Genomic DNA, 13410 nt, shown 5'->3' with positions numbered 1-13410 from the left:
CTTACAAATACGTCACCATTCAATTGGGTATATATCGCAAGACTACATGATCAAAATGTTATAAGACTGTATTCTTGGTAAGGAACAACTACTGTATGAGAAGTTTAGGACTAGAGCTGATGCTTATCAATGTAAGTATGATTTATTGCCTTTAATAGATGTCATGGACCGGACCAGGGATAAAACTCGCTCACACCATTTCAGGAAGCACTGCGAATAACAGTACCATATACAATTACTTAGAGGTTCAAATCAAAGAATATTTCCTGTAATTCAAACACTTCCTGCACTATGCTTACCTCTCACTTTAATCACAAATATTAATCCTAAGTAAACACATAGACAAATCCTGGGATAAGACGGTGACTTGAAGAAGCACACGTACAACTGGTGATTTCAAGTCCTGCCTTGGTGTTGGTGTTGAAATTTGGATTGCTTCCCCTTGCTCCAAAACTTATTCAGAGTTTGTAAAACTGATCAAGATCACATTATTGACATCTCAACAACTTGTGAGTGACTTTTCAGGACCATCTTCATTTTATGTTTGGTGTTATAATCGTGTAAAAATCGACCTAACACCAACACCAAAAGGTCAACACTGAACTTGAAATCACCCAATGACTCGGCCATATTTGGATTGATACAAATCTGAAGACTTCTATGACCTTTGACCTTGCAACACAAAATGATTGTCATACTCTCATCATCATCCCCATATGCATACCAAATCAAGATCCCCTTCTTACCCGGAGTTCTGATTAACCAAACTCAAAATGAGGTTGATCCAAATTTATATCCGTTTGAGTTTAATTTAAATCAATCGCAGCAACCCATTGTAAGACATGACCCTAATATATTGAATCATTGTTAACTTGAATATGGTGAAAACAAAGGGGAAAAAAACCCAACTTTAATACCTTTGGTACTGAGGTAGCGAGGTATAATTAAACCAAAGAAAGCCCCCCCCCCCCCACCCGTGGCACAATTCAAGAGTCCATTAACAGACAAATTTCTATTTCATCATTTTAGTTTCTATTTTATTTTCAGTCTATGTCAACTATTCGCTTTTAATAACAGTAATTGATTGATAAGAATAAGTTACCAATTTCTATTTTCTAAAGAATAGTTTTGCTGTTTTAATCAAGTTGTCGATGTGTGTCGGTGTGTAATGATTAGTTTGGGGAGCATTTTCATCCGACAAGTTGTCAGATCTGACATCTTTCTCTGATGTTGATTGGCTAAGAGGTACTGTTACTATGGTAACTGTCGGATAAAATGGGACTTGTCGGATAAAACGTCCGACAAGTCCTTTCATGAAACGCCCCCCCCCCCCCCCCCCCCGACATGTAAATGGCTTTTTATTCAGGGGTGCCGCCGCATACTCCACTGGAAATGGTATCAATATAAGTACATTTCTCCCAATCTAATCATATCCCATATGCAACGGCTCACATTCAAGATGAAGAGAAACCTTGAATATGTCTTCCAACCTCTAGGGGTTAAATACAATTTTGAGGCTCTGAATAGTCCAACAGAGAACTGAGATAGTACACATCACAGCATAATCTAAACTACTTTTGTAAGTACTATGGAGAGATACATTGCATATTTTTTTCTTTTCAGGAAAACTCTCACATAAACAATAATGTACATCAAATACAATAATATTTATTTAATTACAATTGCTTGCACTGTGTCAGTATATAAATAGATTACAATCTCCATGTCCATTTGTTTAGGTAGATAATGAAGCAATAAATAAATACACTAGTATACAATACTCTTACAACTGTGTCTGCATCTGTGTCCAATACACAACATTACGGATAAGACGCTATTCATGTTATCAAATATCAATATATATAGTACTTCCCATTCATGAATCCTTTTATACTCTCACACATCTCAATGAATAATTTCTGAAATGCAAAGTACTTATGTCAAAGTATGTAAATTTCACTCGAATTTATTAATATGATTTAGCAGCATCTAGGCCGTCCAAAGTCACTAGAACTTCAAAATTACGAATTCACTAGAATTTCATTCAAATTTATTATTATGAGAGATGATAGGTCATATCAAAATTCCCAATTCACTAGAACTTTATTAAATAGTCCTTCGGGAAGAAAGACCTTGTATCTCAAATTCAGAGGAACATCATGTTTTCTTTTTTTAGTTTTTAATCACTAAATAATCAAAGAAGTTATTTAATTTGTCCAAATCTCACATAATAAGTTCATAAATGATAGTGAAACACACCCAGCAGAGTTATGACGCCATGTAAAAAACATGACGCTGCAGCTGTCGGACAAGCAGCGTCTGTCTCACTCGCGAGACAAACTTACACCGTGTCACAGGGAAAACTGTTCCATTGGATGCATAATAGCCACCATGTATACTTACTCTCGCACATTGTGAAACCAGCCTTTTTTTCACATGAATTACTTCTACATAAGAAGGAAATGTTATAGTTACACCTAAAATTCTAACATTAAATAAGTTTAATGTGCTAATCAAAGACATACTTCAGAGACATTTCTTTTTGGTGGACTAGTAATAAAAATGTAATATAAACTGCTACTATGGATTGAATACAAACATGTGGTTGCCAAGATCAACTTTCATTTTATATTGCATAGAAGTTCAATTAAGTTAATTTGGCTTCTTAGGTAAGATATGGTTGGAATGTTCCTAAGGGAGTGGAGAAAGTGCAATCGTTGTGTGCAGGCAAGCAAGAAACCAATGACTGGGGTAAACATGCAAATGCTTTAGAGACGTTGTGCCGATGTATAAAGCTCTATAAAAAAAAGCAGAATATTATTATTACTTATGATTGAAGGGATGATTTTGTATAGCTGGCTTTTCCCACTGTAAGAGAAAAAGGGTTATTTTCATTTATAAATGCGAAATCAGAGGATCCCATACATATTACAAAAACCGCACACTACATGAACTAGCTGCAATCTGATCTTGGAAAAAAAAATCATATTTGATATAAATATTCAAATATGAAATAGCATGTCCAAATTTCTGAATATCAGTATAAATGCTTATGTTTAACTCTGCACTGATTGATGGGAGTGTCTTGTTAGAAAAAAAATGCCCAATTTTAAACTGTAGTGAGGCTACAGCAAAATGGTGGTCCACTATTTACTAGAAGCTAATTTGGACTTTCCTTTACATGAAAGGCTAGAAGTAAAACAAAATTTAGATTTCAGTATTCCTACATTAATATCAAACCTTTAGTAACTAGATTCAATTGTTACAATTCTCTTAATGTATTTTCACTAATCACTTTGAAATCTTGGTTAAGACTGACTTATAAATAAACAAGTATTCAAAGCAAATGACTAGTAATCAAATCTGCTTGCAGGTGGGTCAATTAGTATGCGGTGTCCTTAAGGGTCTTTACAAGATTGGCTTATTAAAGGCAATCGCACATCTTAAAATTTGAAACAAAACATTATAACATTTCATATGAAAATAAATATGTGGAACATACTATATTGTCCAAAGTTCTTGTCATTTTGATACTTAAGAAGAAATCAATGACTATCTTGTTCCTCCTTATAATAATTAAGGCAAATTCAAATTCAAATGATTATGATTACGTAGCAATCGCACAATCAGCTACGATTTTAAGCTTATTTGGCAATCAGCGCACACAAAAGCTTGCGATTGATCAAAATGTTGACATCGGTATTCTTATAATCATTGTGATTGTGAATCTCAAGAAGGGTCACAAAATTTGTTGATATAAGAATTTGCAAAATGCCGTTTCATCCAAAATCACATCGTAGTTCAGTGGTAAGGTGAGCACTGGCCTTTAGGTAAGGACACACTAGGTTACTTCCAGGGTGATGAATGCACTGTGCTTGAAGTCATTGACGTGGAAGATCTTGAAGACAGTATCTTTGCATTAGGGTCGGGTTGGGCTGCGGGAGTAGCACGGCTCAATCGACCTGGAACATGACAAATGAATTACAGAGTGATTAAGATGAACAACTAGCACACAAATCATAGCAAAGTTCTCTTTTTTTCAAAAGACTGTTTACCATTATTATGTGTTCTTTGATGTTCATTCAAACCTGTATATAAAGACTGCCGAATGAGACAAGACAGGGTTCCCAGCTTTTCAGGAGAACAAAATTCCCTGATATGTCCCTGATAAAGTTTAAAAATTTCCTGATAATTATTTAAACCCATTCCCAGTTTCGCATGTTTTCTAAGTTCTTGCAGTGAATAACGTGCATTTTCAGTATAAAAAAAAGAATGTAAAACTAATTAGCACCACCATTACCTGTCATTCAATGCATGTTATTTTGATATGCAACGTAACAAAATATAACAGAGTCTGACTGACTACCGTGCTTTCGACTTTTGGGCTGATCAAAATTCCCTGATTTTTCCCTCATTTGAGGCATTTTCCCCTGATTTGAGGTATTTTTTAAATCAAATTCCCTGACTTTTCCATGACTGGAAAAAAATGAAATAATTTTCCCTGATTTCTATGATGGGCTGGGAACCCTACAAGTAAAGCAGCCTTTATGAGCAGGTGGTCTTTTTGGACAGGTTCTGGGGCCCGTTTCATAAAGCTGTTTGTAAGTTACGAATGACTTTACGCATGACTGGTGACCCTTTCTTGTGCTATATGATATATCCCTATGTAGCTGACTTATGTATAAGAACATGTTCCAGTCGTTCGTAAAGTTGTGCGTAACTTTACGAACAGCTTTATGAAACACCACCCAGGTTTAAGTTTCAATACATGTTTCAATGTGGAAAACCAAATCTTTACAAACAGACGGTCCCTCCATACAGGTGGAAGCTAAGGCAGACTCAACTGAATTAGTTTAATGTTGTTGCAAAATTGTGACACATGCAACATTCTCCTTATGACGACTCATAAATACAAGTTTAGCAATGAAAAATAGGAACTTACTGCCACTGTCCTTTGGAATTAGGTTCTCATCCAGTTGATTGCTCAAACCTTCAAGATGTAGAAATAAGAATACACAAGTCAAGGAAAAGAAATATGGTTAGACACTACACCATGTTGCAACCAGTTCATTTGATTATAATATATAATATTGAAATGATCCTCCCTCCTCCCATTCCCCAGTCAGAATACAATATCATATAATCTGGGGAGAATAATGAAACATATATGAAAAGACAAGGCATTGACAGCTCCCCCCCCCCCCTTTTCTTCTCATTCTCTTCCTCCTCCCACTACTTCTTGTTAGGCACCTACAAGTAAAACAATGACCTCTGTGACCTTGATACCCCTAAATATTATCAGGTTGGTGTTCAACAAAGCTATTTGTAAGTAATGAATGACTGGTGATCCTTTCTCGTAGTAAGTGATGCACACTGGATTTTCATTGGCGTTGATTTAGTTCTTAAGAAATGGTCAATAGTCGTGCGTAAAGTCACTCGTAACTTACGAACAGCTCGATGTAATACCCACCAGGATTTCATGAAAGATACCATTGGATAGCATAATTACTATAACGGTAACTTTTATGCAACCAGACCCTGATCATCAATCTTATCACCCGGTGGGTCTTTCATAAAGCTGTTCGTAAGTTAAGAGCAAATTTGAGGACTGGAGATTGTTTCTTGTAGTAAATGGTATACACCAAAATGTTCATTGGCGGTGGTTTAGTGCGTAAGAAAGGTTCACCAGTTGTTCTTAAAGTCGCTCTTAATTAACAAACACTTTATCAAACACCCCAAAAATGAAAACAATACTGGCGGATGGATGGATGGACAGAACGACAGACAAACCAAAACATAATGACTCCAGCAACTACCTGCAGTAGGCAGAGGCATAAAAACAACACCCAGTTATCACAGGTTTGAATGAGGTAAAGGATATCTTCTGCTGCAAAGGTGGTTTTATCGGCCGGTATCTGAGGCGGGGTCTTCACTTTCACCTTCTTTGCTGTCCTGGATGTCTTAGGAGGGGGTGGTGGTATGCAGGAGGCTGGTAGGGTCCCGGTGACCAGACCCTTTGGGAACTTCTGTGCTGCTACCTTCAAACCTGAAAACAAGTAGAGAACAGTAGTCAACGTAGCAAAGATAATTAAAATCATTCGTGAATCTTGGCTGGAAAAACACTATCTCTATTGGATTTGTACACATAATCATTTAGTGCGATTTCTTTTCTTTTCTTTTTTTGTCAGACATGCAAGTACAAAATGTTTGGTAATTGTATCAAAACAAGAAAATCTACATGTATGATGCAAAAGAAAAAACAACAACTACAAACACTGTGTTGACTGCATTGACAATTTGGTTATGGGGGTGGGGGATTAAACAATTCCCCCCACACATACTGGCTTTGTAAGTTCAACAAGCACATATCTTCATCAATTAGATAAAACCTGTAACAGCACTTAAAGACAATTCAATATTTCAAGCATGAGCACTGAGAGAAAAAACCTCTTTTAACTACTTACGGACATTTTACACAAATGAAGCAAAACCTGTACAATAAAAGACCACTTAATATACACTCTATGTCTTTTCTACACCACTCATAATACAACATAAGTCTTATAATATGTCCTCTTATAACTACAATCCTAGGTTTAGTATAAAAAACTTATTTGGACAATATTTCTCTGCTTACTCTTGATATAGTGATTCAATGCTAGATTTTCCATCATAATCACTTCTTACATTTATTCATAAAATGCCTTGGACAAAAGGTTTATTTTCTTCATCATTCTAATGCATTGCTCCCCCCCCAAAAAAAAAAAAAGTTAAGAAAAAAAAGGAGGGCCCCACAAAAATATGCTCTAAACCACAGATTAAGTGCAGTGGTAAACTAATAAAAATCAGCCATATTAAAGGTCAAGTCCACCCCAACAAAATGTTGATTTGAATCAATAGAGAAAAATCAGACAAGCACAATGCTGAAAATTTCATTAAAATCGGATGTAAAATAAGAAAGTTATGACATTTCAGAGTTTCGCTTATTTTTAACAAAATAGTTATATGAACGAGCCAGTTACATCCAAATTAGAGAGTCGATGATGTCACTCACTCACTATTTCTTTTGTTTTTTATTGTTTGAATTATACAATATTTCAATTTTTACGAATTTGACGATTAGGACCTCCTTGCCTGAACCACAAAATGTTAAAATAATGGAATTCCACGTATTCAGGGAGGAATGAAACTTCATTTCACATGACAATGACGAGAAAATCAAAATATTTCATAATTCATATAATAAAATACAAAAGAAATAGTGAGTGAGTGATGTCATCAGTTCCCTCATTTGCATACCCACCGGGATGTGCATATAACTCTTTTGTGAAATGAAGCGAAACTTTAAAATGTCATAACTTTCTTATTTTACCTCCGATTTTGATGAAATTTTCAGTGTTATGCTTGTTGAATTTTTCTCTTTTTATTCGAATCAAGTTTTTGTTGGGGTGGACTTGTCCTTTAAGAATGAAAGTTTGATTGTGATTTATTGTTCCCACAGATATGAGTAGCTTCACTTTCAAAGGACATTTTGGGTGTGAATGGTGTTGCTGCTAGATTTGACACAAACCTTAAATTACAGGAAATATGCGGTGGATACACGAGTCTGAACAAATTCTGTGCACAAGATCTTGCAATTTTGCTTACCTCCTGAAAGTAAAAATAAATTATCAAATCCTTTCTGTACAAATGTGGTCGCTGCATCGGTTGATTTCCTCTCGTCCTCATCATATATCACAATGATCTTTCCTGGTTTGTTTTTCTGAAATTAGCAGCTAAGGAAAATAAAACTCAATGTTCTGGAGGAACTGTACATGATCCGTACCATTCACAAATTGACCCAACTTTATTTCATACCACCGATCAAATAGTGAGAATGGCCTGTCTAGGGCCGTCTGCACCATCCCGAGTTTTCAAATTAGCGCGCTATTTCTGATCCGGCAAATTATCCCGATCTGAAAAATCTCGAGATAGTTTGCGGTGGAGACGCAATTATCGCGCTAGTTCGTAGGATTAATCTCGAGATTGCAATCCCAAGTCAACTCGGGTTTATTTGCAAAATAGCGCGCTATTTTACGAATTATCCCGCTTATTCGTCGGTGCAGACGCACTCGAGATTGGACTCGGGGTAATTTATTCATGACGTCAGTCCATAATGCAATTCGCGTTCCACTTCCGCCTTGGTCAAAACATAAACACGTGCGAAAGTCAACTTTATACATGCGAATAGATATTATCGCGAATAGCGTTCATCAATTGCCTAATCAGCAACGATGGTGTCCCACCAGTGAATGGATTTTGGGAGAGACCAGACCGAAGGGGGAGGCGCTCATCGACGATGGTCATATTCAATAACAACACTGACAGCAGTGTTGTCTTATTCCTTCGGCTTCGCAAAATGTGAGCAAATAGCATTTCTTTCCTCCTTCTCTCCCTCTCTCTGTCGTTGCCTCCTACTCCGCCATCATATTTAACGAAGAATACATCACTTCTTCACTCGCTGAGCTGAGAGGATTGTTGCATAACACCGGTCGAATTCGGCGAAAGTGCTAGTGAAAGGAGTACATTGCTTGCATATCGCGGGAAGTTATTCAAAAGCGCGGGCCGTTGAAACTCCAAGATCCGAAAGTGCGCATGCTCGTAATATCGGTCTTGTTGCCTCGCTCGATTAGGAATCGCTCTTCTTGCGATGGTGGAGACGGGGTTTCTTGAATCTCGAGATTAATCGCGAAGTGGGCCGATCGGGCTAAAATCTCGAGATTGAGCAAACTCGGGATGGTGCAGCACCGCCTTTTGAAATAACTGATGTGTACCCAAGCAAGAATATGTGGGCAAGTTTTCATCCTATTTAGGCATGTAGTTAACACATCCTCAGCATAAAACAGGTGGGGTTTTGAGACTAGTATAAGGTATCTATGGTGGGTTGTGGAGAGTTGCTTCCATAGTTAATGCATGCTCACTAGTCATACTTACACACAAACCTGTGCATCATTTGTTTAATAATAATGAAATTGTTATGTGAAAATTTACATAAATGTACTCTTGCTTTAGCCACAATGCTCTACAACTTCCTCTTAGATCTCATTATTTTTTTCAATCAATGGTGTTGATGGCCAGAAACCATTCAATAATAATAATAGGCATTTATATAGCGCCATCTATCTAGAAATATTCTATTCCGAGGCGCGTTATTATCATTATTACCCCGGCTTTAGCTCGAGCTGCCTTTCAGCGCTCATGCATTCAAGGAATTAATCCTGCCGGGTACCCATTCACCTCACCTGGGTTGAGTGCAGCACAATGTGGATAAATTTCTTGCTGAAGGAAATTACACCATGGCTGGGATTCGAATCCACGACCCTCTGTTTCAAAGTCAGAAGACTTATCCACTGGGCCACAACGCTCCAAATAGGTTTTTAAAAAATTAAATACTATTCTTGTATCATCCACTGACATAGAATGCATTTATATGTATTTTGCCAGAATGCGATCCTGTCACACATGTACACACATTGATTTTATTTGTTTAACATCAACTAAAATTTCCAGAGAAAGATCTTTCAGAATCAAGATCAAGATAAAAAAAATATTCTAGGTTACAGAAATTTTTGTTGTGATTTCTCTCAGGTTGCTAGCATAACATTTGGAAAAATTGATTACAAATTATGAAAACTTCTATAGTTCGGTACATAATAGGAATAATGGGTTTGCAAAAGTATTGGTGCGAATTCATAAACTGCGAGAACTTCAAACACATGCAAATAATGTAATGTAATATTAGTTCATGAAAAGGATACAAAATCTAAGATATTCTTTGTAAAGTTGTTGACTGCTCTTGATAACATTGCTGTGGGAAAGCATTCCGCTGGAAATAGAACAAAACAAACGTAGACAGTCAATAGAAAATCAGCAGCACATGACCTGGGTCCCGTAATAACAAAGGTTAGCGATTGATCGTACGCTTGATTTTCAGCATTGATTGCACATTGTAGTCAATGGAATCAATCGTAGAAAAATGTTCTACAACCATTGCTAAGTTTTACGGGCCCCTTGACTTGAATGAAGCAATTCCATTGAAGTTTACTATTTTAGTGTCATTTATTTGATCTACAATGCTACAGGAAGAAACACATAATCCATCGATTCAAAACAGTACACTTAAACCAACGTCCAAACTTATAATAAGTAATGCATGACTTTTGTATAAAAGCGAAAGGTTCTTATTGTAATCAATTAATATTTTTCAATATGTATTGCCATTTCTCTGAAGGAATAACAAGTACCGGTACCTTTTTTTTAACATACATGTAATAAAATGTTACATAATATACATTCCTTCTGTTCATGCCATATTTGATTTTGTATTTAACACCAATACAAATCCATGTCATTCCTAGGCAGTCAGTCTGCAAGCCCCTATGTTAATGAGCAAGATTTATCCAAGTCCTCTCGTGGCTGAATCCATATCTCTACAAAATCTCGTGAATTGTGAGACTTTTTTCTCAAAGAATTTAACCATTTTCTCCATGAGTAAAATTTGTTATTTTTGTACGATAGGAAAGAGTAAACGTTACTCTTGTATATTTGGTTATTTCTTTTGAATAAAATATTTTGATAAATACGTGAATTTCAGGCCTGAAAAGAGGCCTCAAACAGAGTTTTCTTCCTCTGTTTTGCAAATTGTGCAAAATTTTGTGTTTTGGGCACAAACATAATTTATATCATAAGCTCAAAATCTCTACTTTCATGCAATGTCACTCTTGATATGTGACACCTTTTAGATGGGTCAGCAGCCAGCCTTTTCCATCAAGATGCAAGACGAGATTTCTGAAATTTCTGAGAAGCATAAAATCTAGAGTTCTGATGCTGACCCATCTAAAATACCTCTTCTTATAAAAATTATATCACATTAAAGCTTAGATCTTCAGCTTTATCATAATCTAAAAATCATTTGTGCTCAAACAGAAATTAGGGGTAAAAGCAATAACTTTTGTTGCATGAAAATAATTATTTTGTTTCATGTTTTAGATCAAACGTTTCCCCTATATTACAACATCTTTTTAAAAATCCAAACACATGACCTGAAAGAATGATTTTTCTTCTTTATAAAGATACCAAAAACATGAAATTTGGTTCATATTTAGAGCAGCAATGGCCAAATAAAAACAGGTGTTTTGGTCCGCACCAAGCTCATTAGCTACGCAAAAAACACTCTAGTCATGAATATCACTTGGATAAAAGAAGTCACTTTTTGAGGGCTTGCCGACTGACTGTAGGGCAAATCACCCTATGCGCCGATGTATTTTTCCAATACCTGTAATTATATGGCACTGCTCATATATTTCTCTCTCCCTCAAATCAAGGAGAAGATATGGACAATCTGACTGTCCTGTGACATCTGACCTTGGGGTCGGGTCATCCACATACTCTCCAGACAGATCAAACTCCCCTACACCCGCTATTACACTGCAATAAGTATCAAAAGAATATTCATTAGACATTTTCATAATGATGACAACAATGAGGATGACGATGATGATTATGATATAATAATAATATAGGTATTTATTCATCATCGTAAACTCGAGCAAGCAGATACAAAATGATTTACAAAGTACTGTATAAAATGGTTAAAATACAAAACATTATTACAATAGCAGAAATTCTGTATTGTAGTAACAATGTTTACACAATAGGTGGCCTATAACAAATTCCAAATATGTATTACAATTAAATATTAAGAAGTATAAATAGAATGTGCACTTACAAAAGAAAAATAAATTGAGAGGGAAAAACAAACGAATGATCGAGAAAGAGAGTCGGGAGAAAAACAATAGGAGAGGGTGAAAGAGAGAGGGAGAGAGAGTGGTACTCAGGGGAGATAAAACAAGATGGAGTGTATGAGAAAGTGTGAGAGAGCGGGTGAATCAAATAAATAGAAAAAAAAGGTAGTCAGAGCTATACAAGGTATAGGAAGATAAAGCGAGGGAAGCAGAAAATTGCGAATAGAAAACACAATTCTCACAACTGGTAATACAATATACATGTCCATTGGATGGGTTAACTCGTGCTTAAATGGATTGTTTCTTTTTAAATGAAGATCCAATTGATGGGTGAGTGAGTGAGTGAGTGAGTACATTATAAGGATCGAGAAATGTTTGGATGTATGTATATACTGTAAACTGTCCAGGGGGTTCGAAGTAAGTAAAATAGTTGTAAACATTGACTTATATTTTTGACATGTTCAGTTGATAAAATACAAACAAATAACATAAATATAAATACAATTTAGCAGAATCTTAGGATTCAAAAGGAGGTGGGTCAATCGAGTACAATAAAGACATAATGTTTGAGAGTCAACGGACCCCTCTGTATTACTATTCAGTTCATTTTATTTTCATTCAGCATTGACACAAGGAAAGGAATTGGACTTGATCTATATCTTTCAGTGCGACATTTGAATTGTGTCAGCATATTACTACTGTTATTACGCAAATTCCATCTAGTCTCCCCTCTTTCCTTAGGGAGCCAGTGGCGGAAAGTGTCAGACTTCAAGAGGGATTCGCCAAATTTGAGACAGGTTTCATTGCGTCTTATCTCTAAGGTCTCGAGGTTGGTTTGCTGGAGTGCGCTTTCGTATGATTGATAAGAATATCCTAGGATCAATTTAAGTACTCTCTTTTGGACTCTTTCAATGGCAGAAGTGTGTGATTTAGTGAGGCTAGGATGCCAAACGGGTACGCCATATTCTAGTAGCGGGCGAATGTATCCTTTGTAGATCAAGACAAGATCTTTGATTGGTAGTTTAAATGGTATCAACGATCTAAGGATGTACATTCGTTTATTGGCTTTGCGAATCATATTGTTCACTTGGGCATCCCACTTCAAGTCTGACTGAATGAGGATACCTAGGATTTTCATCAGAGATACCTCAATCAACGTTTGGTTATCTAGAGACATTTGCACTGGGACATGATCATATTTTCCAAAGTCTACCAGCATAACAAAGCATTTTCCTGCATTGAGTTTCATACTATTACTCGTGCACCAGTTTGATAGTGAATTCAAGGTAGACTGAACTTCACTGGCCGCACCCCGCTTTCTTGATTCTGCTAGTGTCATGTCATCTACATATTTCCAGTACCTTAGGCTGCTGTCTGAAAAGGGAACATTTGAAAGCACAAGAAACAATATGGGGCCAAGTTTTGTGCCCTGTGGCACGCCCGCCTTCAGTGTTGTCTCGTCAGACAGGTGACCACGGTATCGGGTGCGCCCAGTGAGAAAGTCGGTTATCCACTGCACAATATGTTTCTTAGGGTTCATTGCTATCAATTTACTGATTAGATTCGTGTGATCTACCCTATCGAATGCTTTCGAGAAGTCCGTAGTTACAATTGTGGAGGTTATCTT

General features: G+C 36.5%; 1 protein-coding gene across 1 annotated transcript; it reads right to left on the bottom strand.

Annotated features, from left to right (window-relative positions):
* Positions 1–285: 285 nt before the first annotated feature.
* On the bottom strand, positions 286–11540 carry LOC129256014 (centrosomal protein of 41 kDa-like). Its single transcript, XM_054894324.2, has 6 exons — positions 11315–11540; positions 9798–9865; positions 7648–7762; positions 5882–6046; positions 4943–4999; positions 286–3962 (listed from the first exon to the last, which is right to left on the bottom strand). Exons 1-6 carry the CDS (start codon positions 11505–11507, stop codon positions 3847–3849), a joined length of 714 nt encoding a protein of 237 aa, XP_054750299.2. The 5' UTR covers positions 11508–11540; the 3' UTR covers positions 286–3846.
* Between the last annotated feature and the right edge of the window lie 1870 nt (positions 11541–13410).

This window comes from Lytechinus pictus, chromosome 3 (genome assembly GCF_037042905.1).
Source record: "Lytechinus pictus isolate F3 Inbred chromosome 3, Lp3.0, whole genome shotgun sequence".
Taxonomy (NCBI): Eukaryota; Metazoa; Echinodermata; class Echinoidea; order Temnopleuroida; family Toxopneustidae; genus Lytechinus; species Lytechinus pictus.
Note: the sequence above shows the minus strand (reverse complement) of the source record. Positions and strands in the feature narration are given on the sequence as shown.